This window comes from Sturnus vulgaris, chromosome 3 (genome assembly GCF_052056855.1).
Source record: "Sturnus vulgaris isolate bStuVul1 chromosome 3, bStuVul1.hap1, whole genome shotgun sequence".
NCBI lineage: Eukaryota > Metazoa > Chordata > Aves > Passeriformes > Sturnidae > Sturnus > Sturnus vulgaris.
This window is the reverse complement of record NC_142245.1, coordinates 24,998,858-25,019,965: the sequence shown is the minus strand read 5'-3', so window position 1 is coordinate 25,019,965 and position 21,108 is coordinate 24,998,858. Positions and strand designations below refer to the sequence as shown.

General features: G+C 41.8%; 1 protein-coding gene across 1 annotated transcript in view; it reads right to left on the bottom strand.

Moving 5' to 3' along the window:
* EML4 (EMAP like 4) overlaps window positions 1-20,555 on the bottom strand; it is a 146,256-nt gene extending 125,701 nt beyond the window's left edge. Inside the window, exon 1 of the mRNA XM_088161221.1 lies at window positions 20,435-20,555. Within this exon, the coding sequence (XP_088017347.1) occupies window positions 20,435-20,459 (25 nt within the window). The 5' untranslated portion in view covers window positions 20,460-20,555. The remainder of the gene's footprint in view (window positions 1-20,434) is intronic.
* Window positions 20,556-21,108: the final 553 nt, after the last annotated feature.

Genomic DNA, 21,108 nt, shown 5'->3' with positions numbered 1-21,108 from the left:
GCAGAGCCAGTAGGGCTGTGTTTGGGAATTGAGACCACTGGACATGCTGGGCCAGAAATTCAGCTGATGGCAATCAACAAAACCCCATCAAGGAGGGGGATCTGGCCTGCTGTGCTTTGGTTGCATATGTTGAAAAACTTAAGTAGAGTCAGATGTGATAACTTTGATTTATGTTGATGGACAGTCCTCCCAACAAAGTTTGTTGAGAATAGGGCAAGGGATTACTCCTTTCAATATCTGATCATTTAAGCCAGAAGTTGACAGAATTTGTTCCCTCTCTGAAGAATGTGAAGCCAGTCTACTCTACACACATAGAACACAGAAGAAAAAATTTACTTTTTGCTAATAAATATAATAAAGATACTGTGTGTCTAAAGCTCAAGTTAGCTTTAGAAGTCTAACTGAACTTTACTATGAAGGCTGGAACATGGCCATAATTTAGGTGAAATGAGAGGAACCTACACTGGTTGAAAGCATAGGTTCCAGTAGAGCCCAACAAGAAGATAAAAGGCAGTAATAAGCTGTGTCTTACACACACACTGATCTCCCTTTTCCTGTAGTCACAAAAACATTTCTCATCTAATCACTGAAAAATCTGTTTTCATTTGAAAAACTAATATTTTGAAGAATTTAATTTTCACTGATGGCCTGTGGGGAAGAATTAAGAGAGACAAAAGAAAACAAGCCCATCCAGCACTATACCTCCAAAAAAATTCACTCACTCCATGTTGATTAAAGTTCCGGGCATTTACAAAAAAGCCCACAAACAAATCATGAAGACTGAGGTGAATGGACTTGGGTGAAAATAACTTCAGAAGTTAAAATACTGGAGAATTTAGGCACTAAAATATAATTTAAAAATAGAGGCTGAGATGTTGCAATATAAAAGTTGAGACACCCAATCATTACTAAGAATGCATTTCTGATATTTGGAAAACATAGCCTGTATTGTAACAGTTTCTGCATGAGCTGTACAAGTACTTACTGAATTGAGTGCAATTTATACAATCATACATGTGAAAAGAAGGAAAAGAAAAAAAATCCTAAAGAGAATGGAAAAGAAGGCAGAAATTATTTCAGTAGATGGTACCCTGTTTTGCTGGCCCAAACATTAAGTTTTCTGGAGACTTCTGATGAAAGTACATTCAAACATGTTCATTCAAACTAAAACCATGGCAAAGATGTTAAAATGCTGAACTCCTCACCAGTCTTGCCAAGCTGCAAATTAACATTTTGAGTATGCATTACATTGCTGCAAAGCAAAGCCACCTACACTGATAGCTTCAGCTATGTGCAAATACACATTCACTGCAACAATTTTTGTTAGCTCCCCGACTGCAAAGAAATACAACACAAAAATAACTCAACTAACATGTGTCAGCAAATCAGCCAACAAGCAAAGAACAAGCCCTGCATGAACAGATGCAAGGGGAGGAAACAAAAGCCCCATACCTAAAAACCCTTTGTGAGGGCATGTGTGGCAGAATGTGATCAGTAACTAAAGATGCCAGCACTTACCAATTTCTAAATTGCTGTCTGCTGGCTTGTCAAGTGTCATTTACAAAAATGCAGCCTGAGCAAATGAGACTCCATGACTCAAGATAGTGTAGCATCAGAAATGTAGAGTTTAAATAGATACATCTGGGAAATTAATTTATAAAATAGAGGAAAAACTGAATAACCACTCAGACAATTGAACAAAGTATGCATGGCATCTAATACCAGTACTATAGTTCATTAAATTAGGTTATACAAATGTGGAATTTAGACATGTTTGCTATAAATAACATGAAAACTTAATTGTATAGTTGCATTTTCTTGACCCACAGTCATCTCCATGTCACTTTAGACTTGCTTATTTAGACAAAGTAAGCAGATTAGACCACCAAAGAGAGCTGGAGAAACCATTATCTATCCAGTCACAGAAACATAAACCTGAAACATTTATATTTAAGCATTTTAACCAGAGAACACCTGTACAGGGAATTTTTAAACAGTTACAACCTCTAGCTAGTGGTTTTACTAGGGAGCATCAATGTTTTGCAGAAGCAAGAACATATAATCTTCTTCTTCACTCACACTAAAAACTTCAAACATACTCAGACAAAGAGCAAAGTGATTAAAAGGTGACTTTCAGACCAAAAAGTATCCATTTATAAAGACATCCATGCCAAAGCATGTTTTTTTGAGTAATGCAGAGGAACTTCTCTATGAAGAAATTAACTGTATCACTGAGCTTTAGCACTCAATAATCCTCTAGTTTTTTATGCAATGCATCACTTTATCTTTCAACATATTTTGCTAATTGCAATTGCCTGTGTTCCTAAGGCATCCTCTCCCCTCTACACCTGCTTTTAATTAAATATTTAAGTGCTTATTTCAAGATATAATGCTGTCTCCTGTCTTGTGCCAGCCCACACTTCACCTGAGATAACACCAGGAGCCTGTGTGAAAGGATGTGCTGGGGGAGGCAAGCACACCTCTATTTACAGCATCCCTCTCCTTTTTTCACATCTTTCATCTTCACACTCACAGAAAATCACTTCCAGGTGGGCCTGTGCTCTTCATGTCTGATTTCTACTCAAAGGCAACTCAGCCATGATTTAAGCTGATTATGCACCCACCCCACAGCATCTTCCTCATGCTCCACACAGAAAATTGGTGCTGATCTAACTGAGTGATCCACACATTTCTGCTCCAAAATATGGTTTCTGTCATAATTAACTCCAAAATATCACACACACACACCTCCCCCAGCCTTTCATCCCTTCCAAGGGTACAGGTGGGCAGGTTTTCCCAGCCTGGAATGGTTCTTCTCATGGGCTTCCTGGTAAATCTGGTCACCTGGTAAAACAAATCAAATTCTGAATGGCTGAAACTCACAGGCCCATAGGAAATACCAGGAAAAGGAGTCCCCAGAGAAGAGGGAGCTGCTGGTGGGTGTGGTGACAGTGTCTTCCTGAAATCCTAACGCAGAGGAGCCGTCACAAACCATAAGAAATGTCAGATGGTGCATCACTGCTGCTACATCAGCTCTTAAAAAGATTTAAAAATGAGTGCAAAGAGCACCATACCATGCAAGCTAATTGCCCTTACATGTCAAGGCAAGTTTTCCAGGTTAAATGCTCACCAAATAGAATTAATGTTAGAATTAAAAATAATTAACAGTATGTAGGGTGTCATTTACAAAGCAGCAGTTCTCGGGGGGTTGTTATTGTTGTAACAGCAACTGAGCAAACAAGCTTGGTATTGCAAAAGCTCCTTCACTCCCCTGCTTTCTCAAAGCAACTGCAAGGAAACACCTTCCTCTTTATACACAAGGGCTTGTGAATAGGTTTAAACTTCCTCTGTGTGAGGAACAAGCCAGGTAATGGGAATTTCTAGCTGCAAAGTATGGTTTTCATCTAAAATGCTCAAGGATCAGGGCAAAGGTTTCTTTCATGGAAAAGTGATAAAATCTTTTAACGTATAGAATTTGAACCAAAAAAAAAAAAAAGCCTAAACCACAGATAAAGATGACCACAGAAACACTTGAGAGTAGGAGAAATATCACAATTTCCCTCTTTAAAAGACCATAAAAATGGTACAGTCACAAGCATGAGAAAAAGCTTACCATTAGCAATCCCAGTCCTCCATACTGCTAAATTTTGCTCCTCTTCTAATCCTGGCCTCTTTCCTAGCAGTATTTCAGAAATAGCACTGTACAGGAGGTTCTGTACTCCAGAAACTATTTTACTCGAATTGCACTTTTCAACAAAGAGGATGCTTTTTGAGAAATCTTCTCTTAAGCTGTACATATTTGTAACATTGTAGAAACTAATCTGATTTTTTTTTTTAATTACACACATTTACACTTATTGTAAAAAGCACGTATCACAGAACTCACTTTTCCTGCATTAAAAAAGAAAATCCCCATTTTGCAGACACTAACAGTTAATACCTCAGCAAAGCCTATAAAGAACCTCTTTATTTATATGGCCCACTGAAAGGCATTGGGGAAAGTCCCTAAAGGCTTAAAACCACAAGGCTCTGAAACATTTTACATTTCACATGACTCCTAAATAATCAATAATTGAATCAATATTTAGCCCCAAGAAGTAGTAAAAGAAGGATAAAGTTTCCAGACATGGAAATAAGTTTTCAGATATTCTGACTTTGTGATTGTCATTGCCAAAACTAAACCCATTCCTTCCTCTGCAATGAAATAAACACAGTAAATAGCCTTTCTTGAAGCCCTGAAATTTCACTGTGGCAGCAGAAATAAAACAAGGGAGGATGTAGATGAAAAAACAACTTGGAACAGGCACTTTTTATGCCAAGCTCATAATCTGTGTTATTAATGCATTGCACATGAACCCCACATGATGTTTTTGAGTGAAGTTAAACATAAAGAATTTATTAAGAAAGGTACAGTTATTATTTCCTACAACAGCGACTTATAAAATACTGTTGAAACTCCGTGAGCAATTAATTAACAAAAAGATGTAAGGAAAATGCTACAAATAGACACAAATGGTAAGAATTGAAATTATCATCCTGAATGAACATGATAGTGCTCTATCATAAAGAGTGAGCAAGCAAGGACTGATAAGGAGCAGAACAGCAATTCAGGCATTCCATGTGGGAATTACTACACTACCTAAAATTACACTTTTCTCACCTGGCCATGAAAGTGTAGCTGCAATTACTGAGATGAAATATTTAACCACTGCCTTTGACAAGGTGAACCAAGCTTATGCCTGTTTCTAAGGTTCTTTTTGTAACACAAGGCTATTTTAAAAGAGGACTCATGAAAGAGAATAAGCTGACAAGCTCTCAAGAGTGTTTCTCTCAAAAGAAGTTGCATGCTGCGCTACTGCTGGCAAACAGAACCAAGGTTGCAAAACCACTTTTATTATATTATTTTTTGCATGTTTTCAGAGGTCTGTAACTTTCTCAAGTTTTTCCCTTTTTATTTGAAAGGTTTTACATTCATTCTGGGAACTTTGTCAATAAGCATCTGAATATGCTTCTGAAAATACATATGAAAAAAGACTTGTACTCTAAACACTTAGGAACTACATAATAGTGTATGAAAGAGTCTGTATGGCCAATCCAAACCTGACACCCCTGCTAGCTCAACCAAAATGTTGGGGAATGGGATTTACATACCTAGCATGCAAAATAAAATCATTAGGGTTGGAAATGACCTTTAAGATCACCAAGTCTGACCATCAACCCACCACCATGTTCACCACTAAACCATGTCCCCAAGTGCCACACTGTTGGCTGAACACTTCCATGGATGGTGACTCCACCACTCCCCTGGGCAGCAGCTTATTCCAATACTTTACAACCCTTTCTGTGAAGAAATTTTTCATAATGTCCAACCTAAAACTCTGCTGGCATAAACTATTATTTTGCACTCTTTATTTTTTTTCTGCTTGTAATATATCTTTGGATTCACAACCAATGCTCACGACAACAAAAGGAAAAAAAAAAAAGAAGCAAAGAATTCTGAAGAAATGTAATATAAAATAACAAATTATAAACCAGCAGCCTTCCATCTGGAATTATTCAGAGGCACATATGGTCATATTTTTAATACAGAAAAGTTTTGTAATCTGATACTTATTTGACTTTGCTATGATTAGCTGCTCCACAACACACTAGCTTTAGAATATGAAGCTCAAAATCAAGTCTTATAAATGAAGTATTAAGTTAAAATTATTGACTCCTTAATCTCAGATATTTCCATAACATCTACATTCTAAGGGAATATACATTTTCCACAAAATATACATTGTAAGGGAATTAAGTTGGCTTATTTTTTCATTTAGCATACAGCAATAGTAAAACAAAATTAAAACACATTTTCTCATCGGGAACATATGCATAACTGCCTTAATAAGGACAGCAAGACAAACAATGATAATTACATGGTACATCATTAGCTGATTTCAAGTTTGGGGTTGGTTTGGTTATGAAAACAGCACCATGTTTGTTTATGTTTGATTTTTGAGAAGACACAGTGACATAGGTGGATGTGTAACATTAGGCTTTCTCAGAAGGCTTTGAAAAGGAAAATCCATTCTATCTTTTCACTCATCCTTTTAGAGCATGGCAGGAGAAGGACAGGAAGAAGTGGAGGAAAAGCAGCAGAGGGAGAAGAAATTTGCTGGGACGTGGAGAGTTCTGGGATGTTCAACAGCATCCAACTGCTCTCCTACCACACCAAGCTGTTCCTCCTCCCCCACAGCATCTGTCCTGCAAGGCACACATCAAGGAGATATTTCCACCTCTGTGTGTGCAGGAACCACCTCCACCCACCACGCTGGCAGACAGGAGCTGCACATCAGAGACAGACAGGTCTTTATAAAGGGGAATGACCACAGGCTGGCCATACTGGGCAGCACACACCAGCCAGGCACCTTCTTTCATTTCCTTACACAGTGTTATCTCCAGCTTCCAAACCAAGTTGTCAGCCCACTGTCTGCCCACTCACTCCCCCACATCTTCCATCCTCCAGAGATATGGTGACAAATTGATGCTCCCTCTCACTAGCAGGGACCCACCAAAGGCAAAGGCAGACGTGGCACTGGTGCAGCCCCCTGCCCCTGGGCTCCTTGGGGAGAGAAAAGCTGAGCCTACAACACTCAGCATCTCAGAACTCCTCAGAAAGACTCAAGGGTTTCTCCAAGCTGACTAAAATAACAGGTTACTGCTGTCACCCTGGACATGTGAGAGAGGGGTTACCATGAGATAAACCATCTAGCCTGGCAACTCAGATCAGGAATGAGCTGATATTCTGCAGAAGCACACTCATTATCATGCTGATGTGCACACAGCTAATCCTAAACATCTTATACAAGAAATCATTTGGGGTTCAAGTGCTCACCTTTTGTTTTCCTCACCCTATTATCGTCAAATACAGCCAGTACTCAGTATTCACCTGAAGAGGGGTGCTTATAAAAGCAGGCTAAAAAAAAATAAGTAAAAATTCTTTACTTCCTAAGACAGAAGAGTCACATTCAAGAGCCTGCTGTCCTCTACTGCTAGAGCTATCTGTCACCAGCCCCCTGCAGTCCTCCAACACAGCTTCATGCACCACATGCTTTGAGCCGTGGGATGGGTGCAGCTCTTCCCCCAGCACAGTACGGTACCATGCTGATGAGCTCACACACACAGAGCAAAGCACACTCCCAAAGGCAGCAGTGCATTGTCCATCCTCCAAGCAGGGAACGCAGTGAAACACCACCAGAGCTCGACTCCATCTGGTTTGCTCTTGCTGACACTTTCAGAAATGTTTTTACACAAACAGGAACACTGACCTACTAAAGGACTACAAATTACTGCCTCAAAACGCAAACCGAGGGGTTTTTATGGTAGGTAGAAACTAGATGACTGCTCAATATGCAGCTTACTCAAAAGAAGTAGAAAAGTAAAATGCAAAATGAGAGCAGAACATCACACAAGCAATAAAAAGACTACAATATGTAGCAGAAGAGCTGAAATACATCCTGGTAATTATAACTACTCTATATGGCTGCTACAAGTCACCTGCTAGATTAACAAAAGAGGCAGTACTAGACAGTACCTCAAAACAACTGTGTTCAATTACAAAACCAAAGATAAGTTTCCTACTAATTACATTGACACATGTGGGTTCAAAAAAATACTCTCAGTAATAAAGCACATACAATATACACTGTGCATGTGAAACAGTGTGCACAGCAAGAAATCATTAACTTTAACAACACAAAGCATAAAAATTAGCTGTAAAAGCAGCAGATGCTTCAGTGATCTGATGTTGCACTTCGTTCTAAGTTTCATGTTGTACATGTGTAATTGGTGCAATAAAAATGGAAATGGTTTTCTTGGAAAAATGAGTTACGTCAAACAAGACAATCAAACCAACAATGATTAAAAAATAAGTAGAAAGTATCTCACAGTATAAAAAACTATTATAAATGCCTTTATGATGATTTGTTATACGTTAAAAAAAGTGTAGCTCTAACAAGTTTCTAAACAAGCAGAAACTTACCTACTTTCAGTTTTTTAGTAGCATGGAAGATGCTTCCCCCAAAGCTTTCAGTACATAAGCACACACGAAAAATTAGAAGAGGATAATGAAGAAAACCATATGGCAGCCATTATCTTATTAAATAAGAAAGATGGTTCTTGTTAGAAGAGAACTGAGGAGGAGAACCTTGCTGGACTGAACAGCCACTATATCACAACAGCACCCTCTTGCTCCAAGATCTCTGGAAGTGGCCCAGAAAGACAACAAGTCATCAGAGCATCAATGTGATTGAGTTTCCCATTTTGAGAATACAAATGGTTCATGTAGCACAAGAGGTAAATGACTAAAATCTTTCCTGTTGCCAAGAGACCGAAAATTGTTTCTATAATGCTGAAACTGCTGGAAGTCAGCAATCGAGAAGAGCAAAGATTAGAAAAAGGGTGACATGACAAAGTAGCCCATGATGAACATAGAGAACATGGCAAATATGCTGTTCACCACCTCAAGAGCTTGAGGTTAAACGGCATTCAGTGAAAAACAGAAAATAATATTCCACACGGAATCAAAGTTTTTAAAAAACTCCAAACAATCACAACAAGGCATCCACAGAGGTACTGGAGAGGGGATGGGTGGTTCTACAAAGTTCCACGGCATTGAACAATCTAGGTATTCATGGTGAGGAGCACATGTCACAGCAGTCTAACACAACAGGAAAAAACACAAGTTGCTCTGCAGAGCCTCCCTCTAGCAGCTGCAGCATGTCAGCATCCCTATGAAACCCCCCAGAGACTTCACCAGAGTGGCTCCTGCAGTCTCCAATTAAAGGCCTTCCTTCCAGGGGCAGGCATTTTCCTTTCCCTTCCCTGCTACAAAACTGCTTGTTCACACAAAGCCAAAAGTGTATGTGATAGGTAATTATTAGCATTACCCCTACTTTTGTATAACCACATGGAAGTCTCTGCTGTCACACCACCCAGCATCACTTAGGACCACCTCTGTAGGGCAATCAGCAAAGAGAAGCAGAGATGGTTTCCATCTCAAGAGTCCTGTCCCAGAGAGGAGGGGTCACCCCAAATCCCAGTGGGGATCTGGCTCTGCTCCCCAGCATGACAGTGCCCATGGGCAGCACGTGGCTCAACCAAGCAGCTGCTCTTCCTGGAGCTTGGAGGAAAACATAGGACACATGTCCTGTGCACGACAGGGAAGGGGGAATGTTAGCACACACACATTAAAGCTGATGAGGCAGGTGAAAATCACTATGAAATGGCTACTTCTGCATCCCTATTTCTCAACAAAGAAAGATGCAGATCAAAGGCAGGAGCCAGTACCCGAGGCTGTTAAGCCAGAACTGCAACTCAAAGGTTGGTAAAATCCCGGAGTAATTAAGCAGATAAGAAAAGCTGGAGTTAAGAGTCAACAGGCAACTCTTAGATGACATCAACCCTACCCATTTTTCTTCTAAAAATACACAGGCAAAGATCACAGATACTACAGAAGAGCTGTTTGCCAAAATGCAGCTTCTTGTTCATCTTAGGCAAGTCACTTCTTTCTAGTAAAGATTTCTATCTTCTTCTGCCTGCTAATTAGTTTAATTTTGAAGGTATTTTGAGTTTTAACCCATATGCTGTATGCAAAAGACTCCGTAAATAGCAAGATGGCAAAGACTAAAAAAAAAGCCTGTTTCGAAGTTAGCATAAAGCTTTTCAAAACCAAAATACATATTCTGATGCCTAAGATAATCAAGATCCAGTAAAACTGACAGGAAACCAAAAGGTACTTTTTGTATGTGTGATTAATGTAAGTCAAGAAAGGGCTATATTACATAAAATACATGTTATATATAAGGTAGGAGGTCAGTCTCCCATGAAGCAAGTGATACAACACAGGAAATTGCATCAGGACAGGTTTGGATCTGATATTGGGAAAAGTTCCTTCACTGAACGGGTGGCCAGACTTCGAATCCTTTAAATAAAACTGAGGGAGAGGGTAGGGGGATGTCAGTGGGTGTGTCACTATATATATACACACCAGAGTCTGGAAATTTCCCAATTAGTTCTGGAAACTAAAATAAGGACTATTCAAAATTTATCTGCTTAAATTAACCACAATTAAAGGCTGAAAGGCAGATGTAAGAGATTTTATCAAACACAAATCTGCACAAACTGACAAATACAATTTAGGCTGCAAATACTCTATGCAAGATTTCTTGTCAATTCTCTTTCACTTTCCTGCAATTCTGTCATTTTATCTATAGCTTTGGAAAAAACCATCCCTTTGTGATCTATAGAAAACAGACAGCAAATGCTGCCATTGATTCACAAAAACCAGCAGCCAAGTTAGAGCCCTTGGCAAAGCTGCTGTAGTTACAAGAGCAGGAAATTGAAATTTCTGCTGCAAATAATAATTAAGTAAATGCAGGTAATTAAAAGCATGTTAGAAAGAACCTCTACATATAAACCTGTATTATTTAGCTAGGCAATAACTCAGCTGATAGGCAGAGAGGTAAAATCTCCACTCTAACAATGCTTCAAATACCTTAATCCAGTAGTAAACACCTTACACTCTTTGTTTCTGAGGTGGATGATGACTTCAACATTTGACTACTAAAAGTCAAATTAAATGCTCTCCCAACCTCATATTTCTCTACAAGCAGAGTACTATACACACATACAAACATTCCTGCAGCAGAGCCACAAGCCTGGAACACATACACAAAATGAATGATCAAAAATCTCTTCAAAACTCAGATGAGTTGCTATAAAGAAAATTGGTCTTCTCTCTCCAGTTCAGTGAGTAGATGCCAGATTAGAGACCCACACAATACCACACCAGCTCACTGACAAGTTCTCCCAATGAAAAAGCAATATAAGATTCCTCCAAATCACTATTCCCTGCATTTGCTAATGCACACCATGACATTTAACCCATAATAATTCTGCAATACACTAAGATCAAAGGTTGGTAACATCCACCAGCCTGATGCCCACAGCTTGAATCCCTCCAAAGTTTAAATAACTAACTATTAACACCTAAAGGTTTAGCATCCAAAAATGACAAATTGAAGCCTATTTCAGAATTAAATTTGTCATCAGATGAGGCTTGGAGAAACCTGGTCCAATGGAAGGCATTCCTGCACACAGCAGGGGGGTTGGAACCAGATGATCTTTTAGGTCCCTTCCAAGCCGAATCATTCTGTGAATAAACAACAACTTCTAGCCTGTATTTGTCCACATCATGATTAAAGTGGGATTGCTTTTCAGTTCTTGGCTGGGGTGGTTCTAAACTTCAGTTTACAAATTTGATGATTGCCAGCTTCTCTCTGTTTTCTTTGCACCTAAACCAGCTAGCACACAAAAGCTTGAGGCATGATATTAATCTCACACAGAAATTATCTCCATACTGACAATTTTCCAATTGAATCATAAAAATGTGTATCAGTTTGCAATACCATTACTACCTAATATGCTGGATAGACTTTGGAAACACACCACCTAAAGCTCTCCAGCACTTGGGGGCCAGCAATTGTTTCTTCCTAGAGTTTGTACCAACACTTCAGATTAGTTATTCTAGCCAACAGCACAGGAGTAGAGCCATACTGGAATATTTCTAATGAACCACTAATAAGCCAAACAAAGTGTTCAGGAAGGAAAAAAAAGTGTTTTACAAGAATCGGAATTGTTTACTGTTTTCTACAACTATGCCTAAGACCCACTTTTCTCTATGTTTAAGAGAAAGACAAGCAATTTCTATTTTTAAAGCTCCTTTGAAAGCATCTCAAATCACCCAACTCTTTGCTTATAACCAACACTTCATTCCTTCAAGCATCTTGCAGAAAATGCTACAGTGACAGATTACAGAAAACACAGAAAAAATTCCAGCTCTGGAGAATGGCACTGCCAAATGTCATCTTTCTTAAATACGTCATATAATTTTTCACGGAAAATGCCATCATTAAATGCTTAGAGAATAGACATGCAGATGGACTCAGTGCTGCTTCATGCTTATTCTATGAAAAAAATATAAAAATTAAAATTATTTTCCAAAAAAAAAAAAAAGAAACAGAAATGGAGTTTGTACTGCCTGTTATTATCCCTCTTGCCTCATGGTTTTAATGGACATGTTTAGAATTCAGAAAGCAAGAACCACAGCCACACAAACCGCTGATTTCCTGCCAGGTCCCTCTGATGGCATTTCCACAGCACATGCTGGGAGAGGAGGGGATAGCAGTTCAATGCAGAATTTCAGAGTTAAACAAAGTTGTAATTACCTCCTTGTTAGAGCTCTTGTTTAAAGAAGCTAAGTGATACTACGCAGACATGAGTATTGCCATGTCTCTGAATCTTGCAGCTGAAAGAGTTTAATTTATGGTTCTTACGTCCTTTCCACACCTCTCTTTGGAAATACCAAAAAGCACATTTTTAGAAATGCTCTTCTGGAAGTCCATTCAATCAAAATGCATCCAACAACTCCCAAACCATGCCAACTGCAATGCATGTTCACATATCTGAAGTGGACTCTGCTCCAAGAGAATCCCAGATGGATGTGTGTAGCAGTCACCTTGGAACTGCTCCTACTCAAATAGTGATTTCACCACATCTACATCAAACCAGAGATGCACAAAAAAAAAAATCTTTGACAGCAGCCCCTTTTCCTTCCATTCCATGTGGCCAGGTCCCCAACATCTACTGCTCCTCAAAAGGAATTAAAGTCAGTTGTGCCCTACCTGAAGGATTATGTCTACAATATCTACAATTTTGTCTACAATTAAGCCACTCTCCAAAGTTTGCCTAGTTACAGAAGCCAGAAGTACTGGAAAATATATAATAAAGACTAAAAAAAATTAGTCTGGGGACTAAAATTAGTCTGAGGATTCTTCCTGAAAAACTGAACCTGCAAGATTGGGGAGGTGACATCCTTCCTCAAAAACTGAACCTGCAAGACTGGGCTCTACTCTGCCACCTTTAAATAGAGTTTGCCAATGCAAATCTTGAGTTCTAATGAAGGAAAGATTCATATAATGCACATCAGGAAACATCTTAAGGAAATGGCATGGTCTGCTTGTGTCCAAGAATAAGGGGGACAGAAACAAACTGGAGCCCACCCTCCTGCTGTTCTTTTCTACAGTGATGGGCACAAAGCTCTTCAGAACCCTGAAGTAAAACTAATATTTTTCTTCTGTTCTCAAAAGAGAAAAAATGTAGCATACAGTAAACTGCAAGGAAACTAATAGTTCTACCATTCATCTTATGTATATTTGGGATTGTTAAATTTGTTATGCAAATTTAACTTGCTTACCTCGGCCACTGACTGAATTTAAACATTTTAAAACAATTTTTGATACTTTATGTCATCATTTCATTAAAAACCATAAAAAGTGGTGAAATCATTAGCTCTTTGTTTGGCCGGCAAATATAAATTTCTTGTCAACAGCCATTTTCTCGCTTTCCTGTCTCAACTCAGAATAAAGAAATCCTTTTGTCTTTAAAATTATAAGGTTCTCATGAAAACACATTTTCATTTACTTTAACTAAACCACATTTCTAGATCTAACTAATTTACAGAATCCCTTTAGGGAGCCAAATCTGGGGCTTAGAACCATTTTTTTTTCCATTTATCCTCTGGGTTTCAAACTCCCAATTTTCCCAAAGGATTATGAAAGCTTGCCAATTTAGCTTGATGCATTAAGACTGTTTACACAAATCCAAAATACAATCAAACATAAACCAGTCCGGTTTCAGCCTCCCCCTGCCGTATCCTTTAAGCTCAAAAATGGCCAAAGAAATGGGAACCAACTCCAGGCTGGGACACTGCATTTACAGCTATGAGTGGAGCTTCAGCAAAACAAGAGAACCAGGAGACAGATTTGTTGTACAAAATTGTACAAAATATATCACATCCACAATATAGCATATCCATTTACAGTGCATAGCTGTTGTTCCTGCTCTTGTCCCTCACGCTGCATTTCTATAGTGCATAAGAGTCACTCACAAGTATAAGCAGCTCCAGAAAGAAGAGGTATTAAATACAAAGAGTAAGCCTATTTCTACAATAAGGCAGATTTGCACTCAAAAATATCTTGCTTAAGAAGCTACAAAGGCATGCAATCCACATCACTAGATGGGGCAGAAAGGCACTGAACACCACTGACCAAAGAAAGAAACTGGTTCTCCAAACACTCAGTTGTCCTTCCCTATCAACAGCACTGTATGCAAAGCAGAGCAGTGCAGCCATTAAAGAGTCAGGAAAGGAATCAAGAAACCAGCAGTCAAAGAGCAACAAGACACAGCTATATTTAGTAAACAAGTTAGGCTGAAACTATTGAGGATAAGCAAAAGAGGCAACCCACTGAGAGGCAAAACAATCAAAAAACTAATTTAAAAAAACCCAGTTCATTCAACTCAATAAGAAGTCTTCGGGTGGGATGCTTAAGAATATCGTAGCACTCACTGATGGTTTGTAGCATGAATACTTGCATAGTGGAGCAAAAAAATAAAGCTAAACAAAAATAAGAAAGGGAGCAGGAAGGAGAAGGAAAAGAAAAATGAAAAATGAGAAGAGAAAAAACTTTTTGTATGTTCCAGGACTTAGCAATAAACTCATGTTTTTAATGATGATGGTGTTGCTCTCCACATCCCACGCTTCCATTAGCATCACTCATCCACTCAATGACTGAATGATCAGCTCAGACTCCAAGCTTCTCTATGGACAAAGGCTTCTGCAACATGAATGTCCATATGTGTACTTCCTAAAGAGCACTCACACTCTCAGAATAAATTGCACATCACCATGTGGTATGGTCCAGTTATCCATCCTTCAGTATTTAATTAAAGTCCAGAAAACTAGAATTATGCATCAATTTAAACAAGCAGATGAAGAAAAAGAGGCAAGTAATTCTTCTTTAAACTCCTGGGGTTCACTTGCTTACAGAGAGGAAAAGCGAGGTGAGCAGTGGTTCCACCTGAGCTCATAAGTAACAGCAGACAGATTTCTTGAAAAGGAAGTTAGTGAAGCTTATGAAAAGTTCTTTATCCGGTGATTTTTACCTCCTAAACAGAAGAATGTCCCTACTAGAAAGGTTCAACACCAGCAAGAGCAGAGAGACTTGCACTGTCATCATACATGCCATGTGCTATAAAATTAATTATCCTCTAACATCCTTCCCGTTACATTATGTGTGGGTAAAACAGGAACAACATTCTTGGCCTTACGATTGCATTCATTAAGGATTAGGTTTAGCAAGGACCTAAAGAGAGAAGGGAAAAATAAACCTCAGTAATTGATACAAACTACACCAAGAAGGGAAGCAGCTCTGAAGAGCAAGGAGTGACATGCAGATCACCCTGTACTTACTAACAATACAATAATAATAATAACAACAATAATGCTTACAAAACAAAATACTGCTTCAAAGAACTTCTAAGAACACTGTTCCTGACCAATTTTTCCCTCTTACATACTTCATGATATAAAGCATAGAAGGAAAAAAACCCTTTCAGAGTAGGTTCTTCAGGCAAGATACAATCCTGTCAGATAACTGTACCACCATATCAAAAGTATTCAGTTAAAGAATATGAAAAACACACTGTAAGGCCAGAAATTATCCTAAGCATCTCAAGCATTAAAAGTCTTTCCAAAGGAGAGAGAAATTCTAAGTGAAGGAGTTCTAAGAGGCTCCTGTGTTGAGATACTACTCACAACGAGAGCAAATATTGCCAATTACTCTGTGCAAAAATAGGATTGTTTTTTAAACACACAATCCTTTGCTTTTCAGCTGGCTAGAGAGCAAAGGGTTCCTCCTCACCGCACATGAACCAAAGCCCTCTTTAGCAAAAGGTGAGCCGCTGCCACCAAGTTTCTAAAGCAAACAGCTTGTTCCCTCCTTGCTGCTGGAGTTTAATCTCCCCTGGCACCAGCCAAGGCCATCTTTCTCAGGCAGGGGAGAGTGATGTGCTGCCAAAGTTTTTATTTTTAAGAAGACCAGCGCAGCGACAATAGCACACAGCAATCCCAGGAGCAGAGCCTGTGAATTAGGCTGAGCTCGCCGTTGCTATGAGCAATTGCATTGCAGCACCACGGCCACTTCTGCAGTCTAGACGGGCAACGATAAAACTTAATATTCTAGCCCAAATAAATGACAAATACCCCACACACTCATTTTTCTCGGTAGTGAGCCCAGCCAGAGATGAATCATCATGCACACACGCTTTCCAGGCTCACAGAACCAGCGACCACAAGATCCTCTTTGCCTGAGCCACCCTGAGCCCTGGACCAGCTCTGCCCCCACAGACTGGGGGCTTTGGACTGGGTTTTAGCAAAGCCAGAGGTTCAACAGACACTGCTGGTTCCTCCAGGGCTGAGGAACAGCACATACTCATAACACTGCCTCAGGAACTACCTGGCACAGACAGCTTCTGCACCATACCTTAGTCTCCACTTAGTAATTTCAGCTCTCCTTTACTTTCTATTTCTCTGAAAACAAAATGCACAGGCTCAAAGAATCTTTTAAAAAAATTCTAAATTATTCGGCTTGCCTGAGACTTCAAGACAAGTGCAACTTTAATTTCTCTGTGAAAGTTATTTTCAACTATAGAGAATTCTTCAGAAAGACTCCTTCTAACCTTCAGGGCACCCTGCACAGCTGCACATGGTTTGAAATCAGAAGTTGAGACTTCTCCATTGTTTTATGAGTTACTATACTGCCACAGACCTCGATAATGGAGAGAGTCCTTTTGAAATGCTTTCTTCCTCGTTGTTATCACACGCTGGTGACAAACTTGGAAAAGGCTACAGTGATTTTTTTCTAATATAATATGATGAATGTTTCCGTATCTTTGTTTACCATGAGTTATTGTTACAGAGTTCAATTAGCAGAAGATTTCTCAGAAGGGAAAACAATGCAGCTGCTAAAAGCAATGGAAAACTGTCCAGCAAAGAGCACTCACTCCTCACCAGCGCCAGGCAGCCTGTCACAGCTGGCTCTTCCCAAGTCTAAATCCAGCACATCTCACACCTCAGACACGACTCAGCAAAGTCACTCTCAGAGCTGACAGCTCTGCACAGCGCCACCTGGTCCCACCTACCCTCAGCTGAAGGCTCCCCCTGCTTCCCTCCCACCACCTGCCACGCTTCTCCTACCCCTAACAAGCCAATTTAGGCAAAAAAACACCAAAACAGCAGGGGCAAGCAGCAAGGCAGCAAAATAAGAGAATCCCTGATGATACCTAAAAATCAAAATTATTATTGGCAAAACTGTCAGTCTTCTGCAGTCCTGCAGCCCTCTGAAGGGCAGGTCTGAGCCAGCTCAGCCGGGGCTCACAGGCACCAGTGTGAGCATGGAAGAGACACTGGGCAGCAGTGCAGAACGAACAGGAGGAGGGGTGAAGCAGGACAACACTTACTGACAGCCTTAGCTGCACTATTTCCCACATGGACTTTTTTGCCTTTTTTTTTTCCTTTTGCTAGAACTCTCTGCTTGACTCCTTTGGCAGAATCAGCAGCGCTTTCTCTGCCCTGATGCGAATGTTTTGATGAGGACCCTGAGAGGCAGGAGACCTTGGCAGCATCAGAGCCAGACGCCCATGCTGAGCTCGTGTCTCAGCCAGGGCACAAGGCAAGAGCCCAGATGCCCAGTCCAGGTTCACAGACTTCTTGTTCCCATTCAGAAACACAGTCTTGGACTTAGAGGGATGCATCTGAAAAAGCAGATGGCCAGAATGCATTGAGCCCTCTGACAACCATCACGTTGGCAACGCCAAATTGTGAGATACGATATTGCTTGAGACAATAAATGGGATTCAATTATCACTGTGATAGTCTAAAGGTACTGAAGCCACAGCACACAGGAAATAACTCAGTGCTTTATCAAAATAATCAATGCCTATTTCAACTGTATGAGTTAACTCATAACATATAGATTTATTTTTTTTACTGTACACATAGTAATTGTATACTTGTGAGCAGAGCGCTACATAAGAGCTTAGTAAGCCAATAACCAAAACAATTTTCTAAATTACATATAAAATTATTTCTTTCATCTGTTTATTCTCATAAAAATTTCAATGTGGAAGCCAAAAGAAAACAGCTGCGTAAAGTATTTTGAACTGCAAGAGACACGCAAGAAGGTATTTCTGCCTGTGCTAGAGGGCACAATCTGTAATAACATTTTGCCTTCCAGATAATGACAAGAGGCATTAAAAGGACAACTTGCTCTCTAATAACCTTGCTTGACTGGTTGAGCATGCACATACATAGACAGCACAGTTTTGCCAACAATAATTTTAATTAATTTTTACATTTTATTCTAAATTACATTAATTTATGGCCTTCCGAAAAGACATTTAGCAGAGAGCTAATTAAAATCAAGCCATTAGATTTTAATTAGGGACGTTTAAAAAAAAAAAAAAGAGGTCTCAGAACAATTCACACATCTTTGTGAACACTATGTGCTCATTAGCAGCTAGAACAGCCAACAAGTGATTATAAATACAGGAGAGGACTAAGCAGCATGATTCAAACCTGGAAACAAAAAAGTCACGTAAAGTTTCATACTTCAAAGCAAAAGATTCTGGGAATGCCCTCTCCTCAGCCCAGCTCCAGAAAACCTCTGCACATCAATGCTTGCCACAAAAGCAAAATCAAAGGCCAACTAGCAGTGAATATCATAATGCACATTTTAAAAGGCTGAGCTGAGCTTAATCCTCATTAAATTCACATAAAATCACAGTGCCTTCCTGAACAAACAAGGAAACAAATTAAAGGTCCAGATGGAGCCCCCCCTTAATAAGACACACGGGATGCCCCAATGGGCCCATCACGGCTCCAGCACAAGGTGCTGAGCCATCCGAAATCCCATGCCACTGCTCACTGAGAACCTCCACGCAAGAAAGCAAAGCTTTATTATTTCATAATAATTGAGTTTTTTTTCTACTTCCAACAAAAACCAGTTATTTCTAAATATCGACCTCACGGGACCAATATTGCACGAGTTAAAAGCAACATCGGTGTGCTTTGATATGGTGATCAGTTCTTCTGCTGGGTTAAGAGGTTCATAAATATTAACCATGGAACATTTGCATATGTCACCCACAGGCACAATCTTCCCTCAGAAAACTGGGAGCAGAACCCGTACAATTCCTCCATGTGTCGCTTTCTGATCGCCAGATCTAAAATGGCCATGGCAGTTACTTGAGCAAGGACAGTATACCTGGCAGAGAGCCAAACTACCAAAGCATACTGTTAATTATGGTGCACCAGTTTGGTTTGGAGAGATGCCCAAAATGCTGGAGCTGACATTTCAAAAACCTGAAAGGTTAGGATCACACTCAGAAGTATTTAAATGAGTCAATTTTTCCAGAAAATTGAGAACTATTCACTGCTACTACAGATTTTACGGGAGTGACGTAAAAATTAATTAATCTTATTTTTAAGAGTCACAGATTTATTATTCTACAAAAGGTGGGGTGAATTTGAGCACGAAATGCCTGCAATAGATGCAGCGGCACTGAATACGATGAGAGCAGCAGGTAGGCAGCACGGCAAAGCCAATGGCCTTATAATTTGCAGAAGTGGAAACTTACACTGTTTTATAACTTACATTTGGATACACGTTCAGTTCACACTTGTAACCAGCAAAACCTGGTAGCACATGCAATCTCTCCCTCAAGCAGGTCAAAAACTGGGCTGGCGGAGTATATTTGCTTCAAGAAACTGGTGAGAATTTGCCGCAGCCTCCATAGAACCGAAGGCAGCGCAGCCTGTCAGTTTTCTGGCAACATCTACGTGAGCAAGCAGTAAATGTTTTGGATCACGCCGGGGCTCCGGCAGAGGAACCTGCCGCCCAGGCAGCCAGGAGGGCTCCTCGGGCGCACGGACGGATGCTCGGACACCGGGAAGGCGCCGACTGCCCCGCTGACATTCCCGCGGATGCCGCCAGCGCCCCCAAGTTTCCAGGGGTGCTGCGCTCCCCTTGGAGCCGCTCTGAGCCGGGACACGGCAGAGCCGCCCGCGGCTCCCGCTGTGACACCGGGCCCGCTGCGCCCGGACCGACGACGTCCCTCCCGCCGCGGAGCAAAACGGAGAGACAAAAAACGAAGTAACATTTCAAAAAAAACCCAAACCGCCTAAGCCAAACCATCAGCCCAAAGCCAAGCAACTAGCTCAGGAGAAGCGCAAACCCACGGCGAGGGAAGAACAAAGAAGGCAAGTGCAGCCGGAGCTCTCGCAACAGATGGTTTGAAGCTGACCAGATTTCGCGCTGGCATCCCCTCCCCTCCCGCCGCGGGCGGTGTTCGCACGCACCGGCCCGGCCGGCCCCGGGCGGTCCCAGCCCGCGGCTCCGGCATCCCCGCCAGCCGCAGGTGCGCGCCCCGGGCCCCGCCGCACGGCGGGCTGCCCGCACCTCGTCCCGTCCCGTCCCGTCCCGCCGCCACTCACCCAAACTCCCGGCGAAGCCGTCCATCTTGTACGGGGGGAGGCTGGTGCCGGAGCCCGAGGCGAAGCCGCCGTCGTGCTCGGCCGGGACAGGTTCATTCACCCGCGGAGCGGCGGCAGGCAGCGGCGGCGCCGCAGCCCGGCGCTCGCAAGCCGCCCGGGGCAGCGGCTCCGGCGGCTCCCCGCGCTCGGCGGCGGGAGGCGGCTCCGGCGGCTCCTGCTCCTCCTGCCGCTGCTGCTCCTGGTGCTGCTGCGGGGCCGCCGCTGCCCGGCTCCGTCTCTGCGCCGCGACCCCAGCACGGCAGCGAGTGCCGAGCTGCTCCCGCCCCCGCCACCAGCGCCGCCCCAGCGCCCCGTGCTGTCGTGCTTCCGACTCCGCCCGCCCTGGCAGCCGCCGCTTCCCCTGCGGGCGGGCCGGCCCCGCAGCCCCCGCCGGCGGGCGGGCAGCGCCCAGCGCCTCGAGTCGCGGCTCCCGCGAGAGCTGTGGCTGCTGCCCCGAGCGCTGGGGGAACGGGACGGGACGGGACAGGCTGCAGGGAGCTGCGGTGCCGGGGCAGCGCACCTTCCCCGGTGTGGGTCGGATAGGAGCGGCGCCTCGGTTTACCTTTAAAAGCTTGTGTTATCAGGTGGGGTGTGGGTGGGTTAATTGGGCGACGTAGTGTGATCGCCCCAGCAGT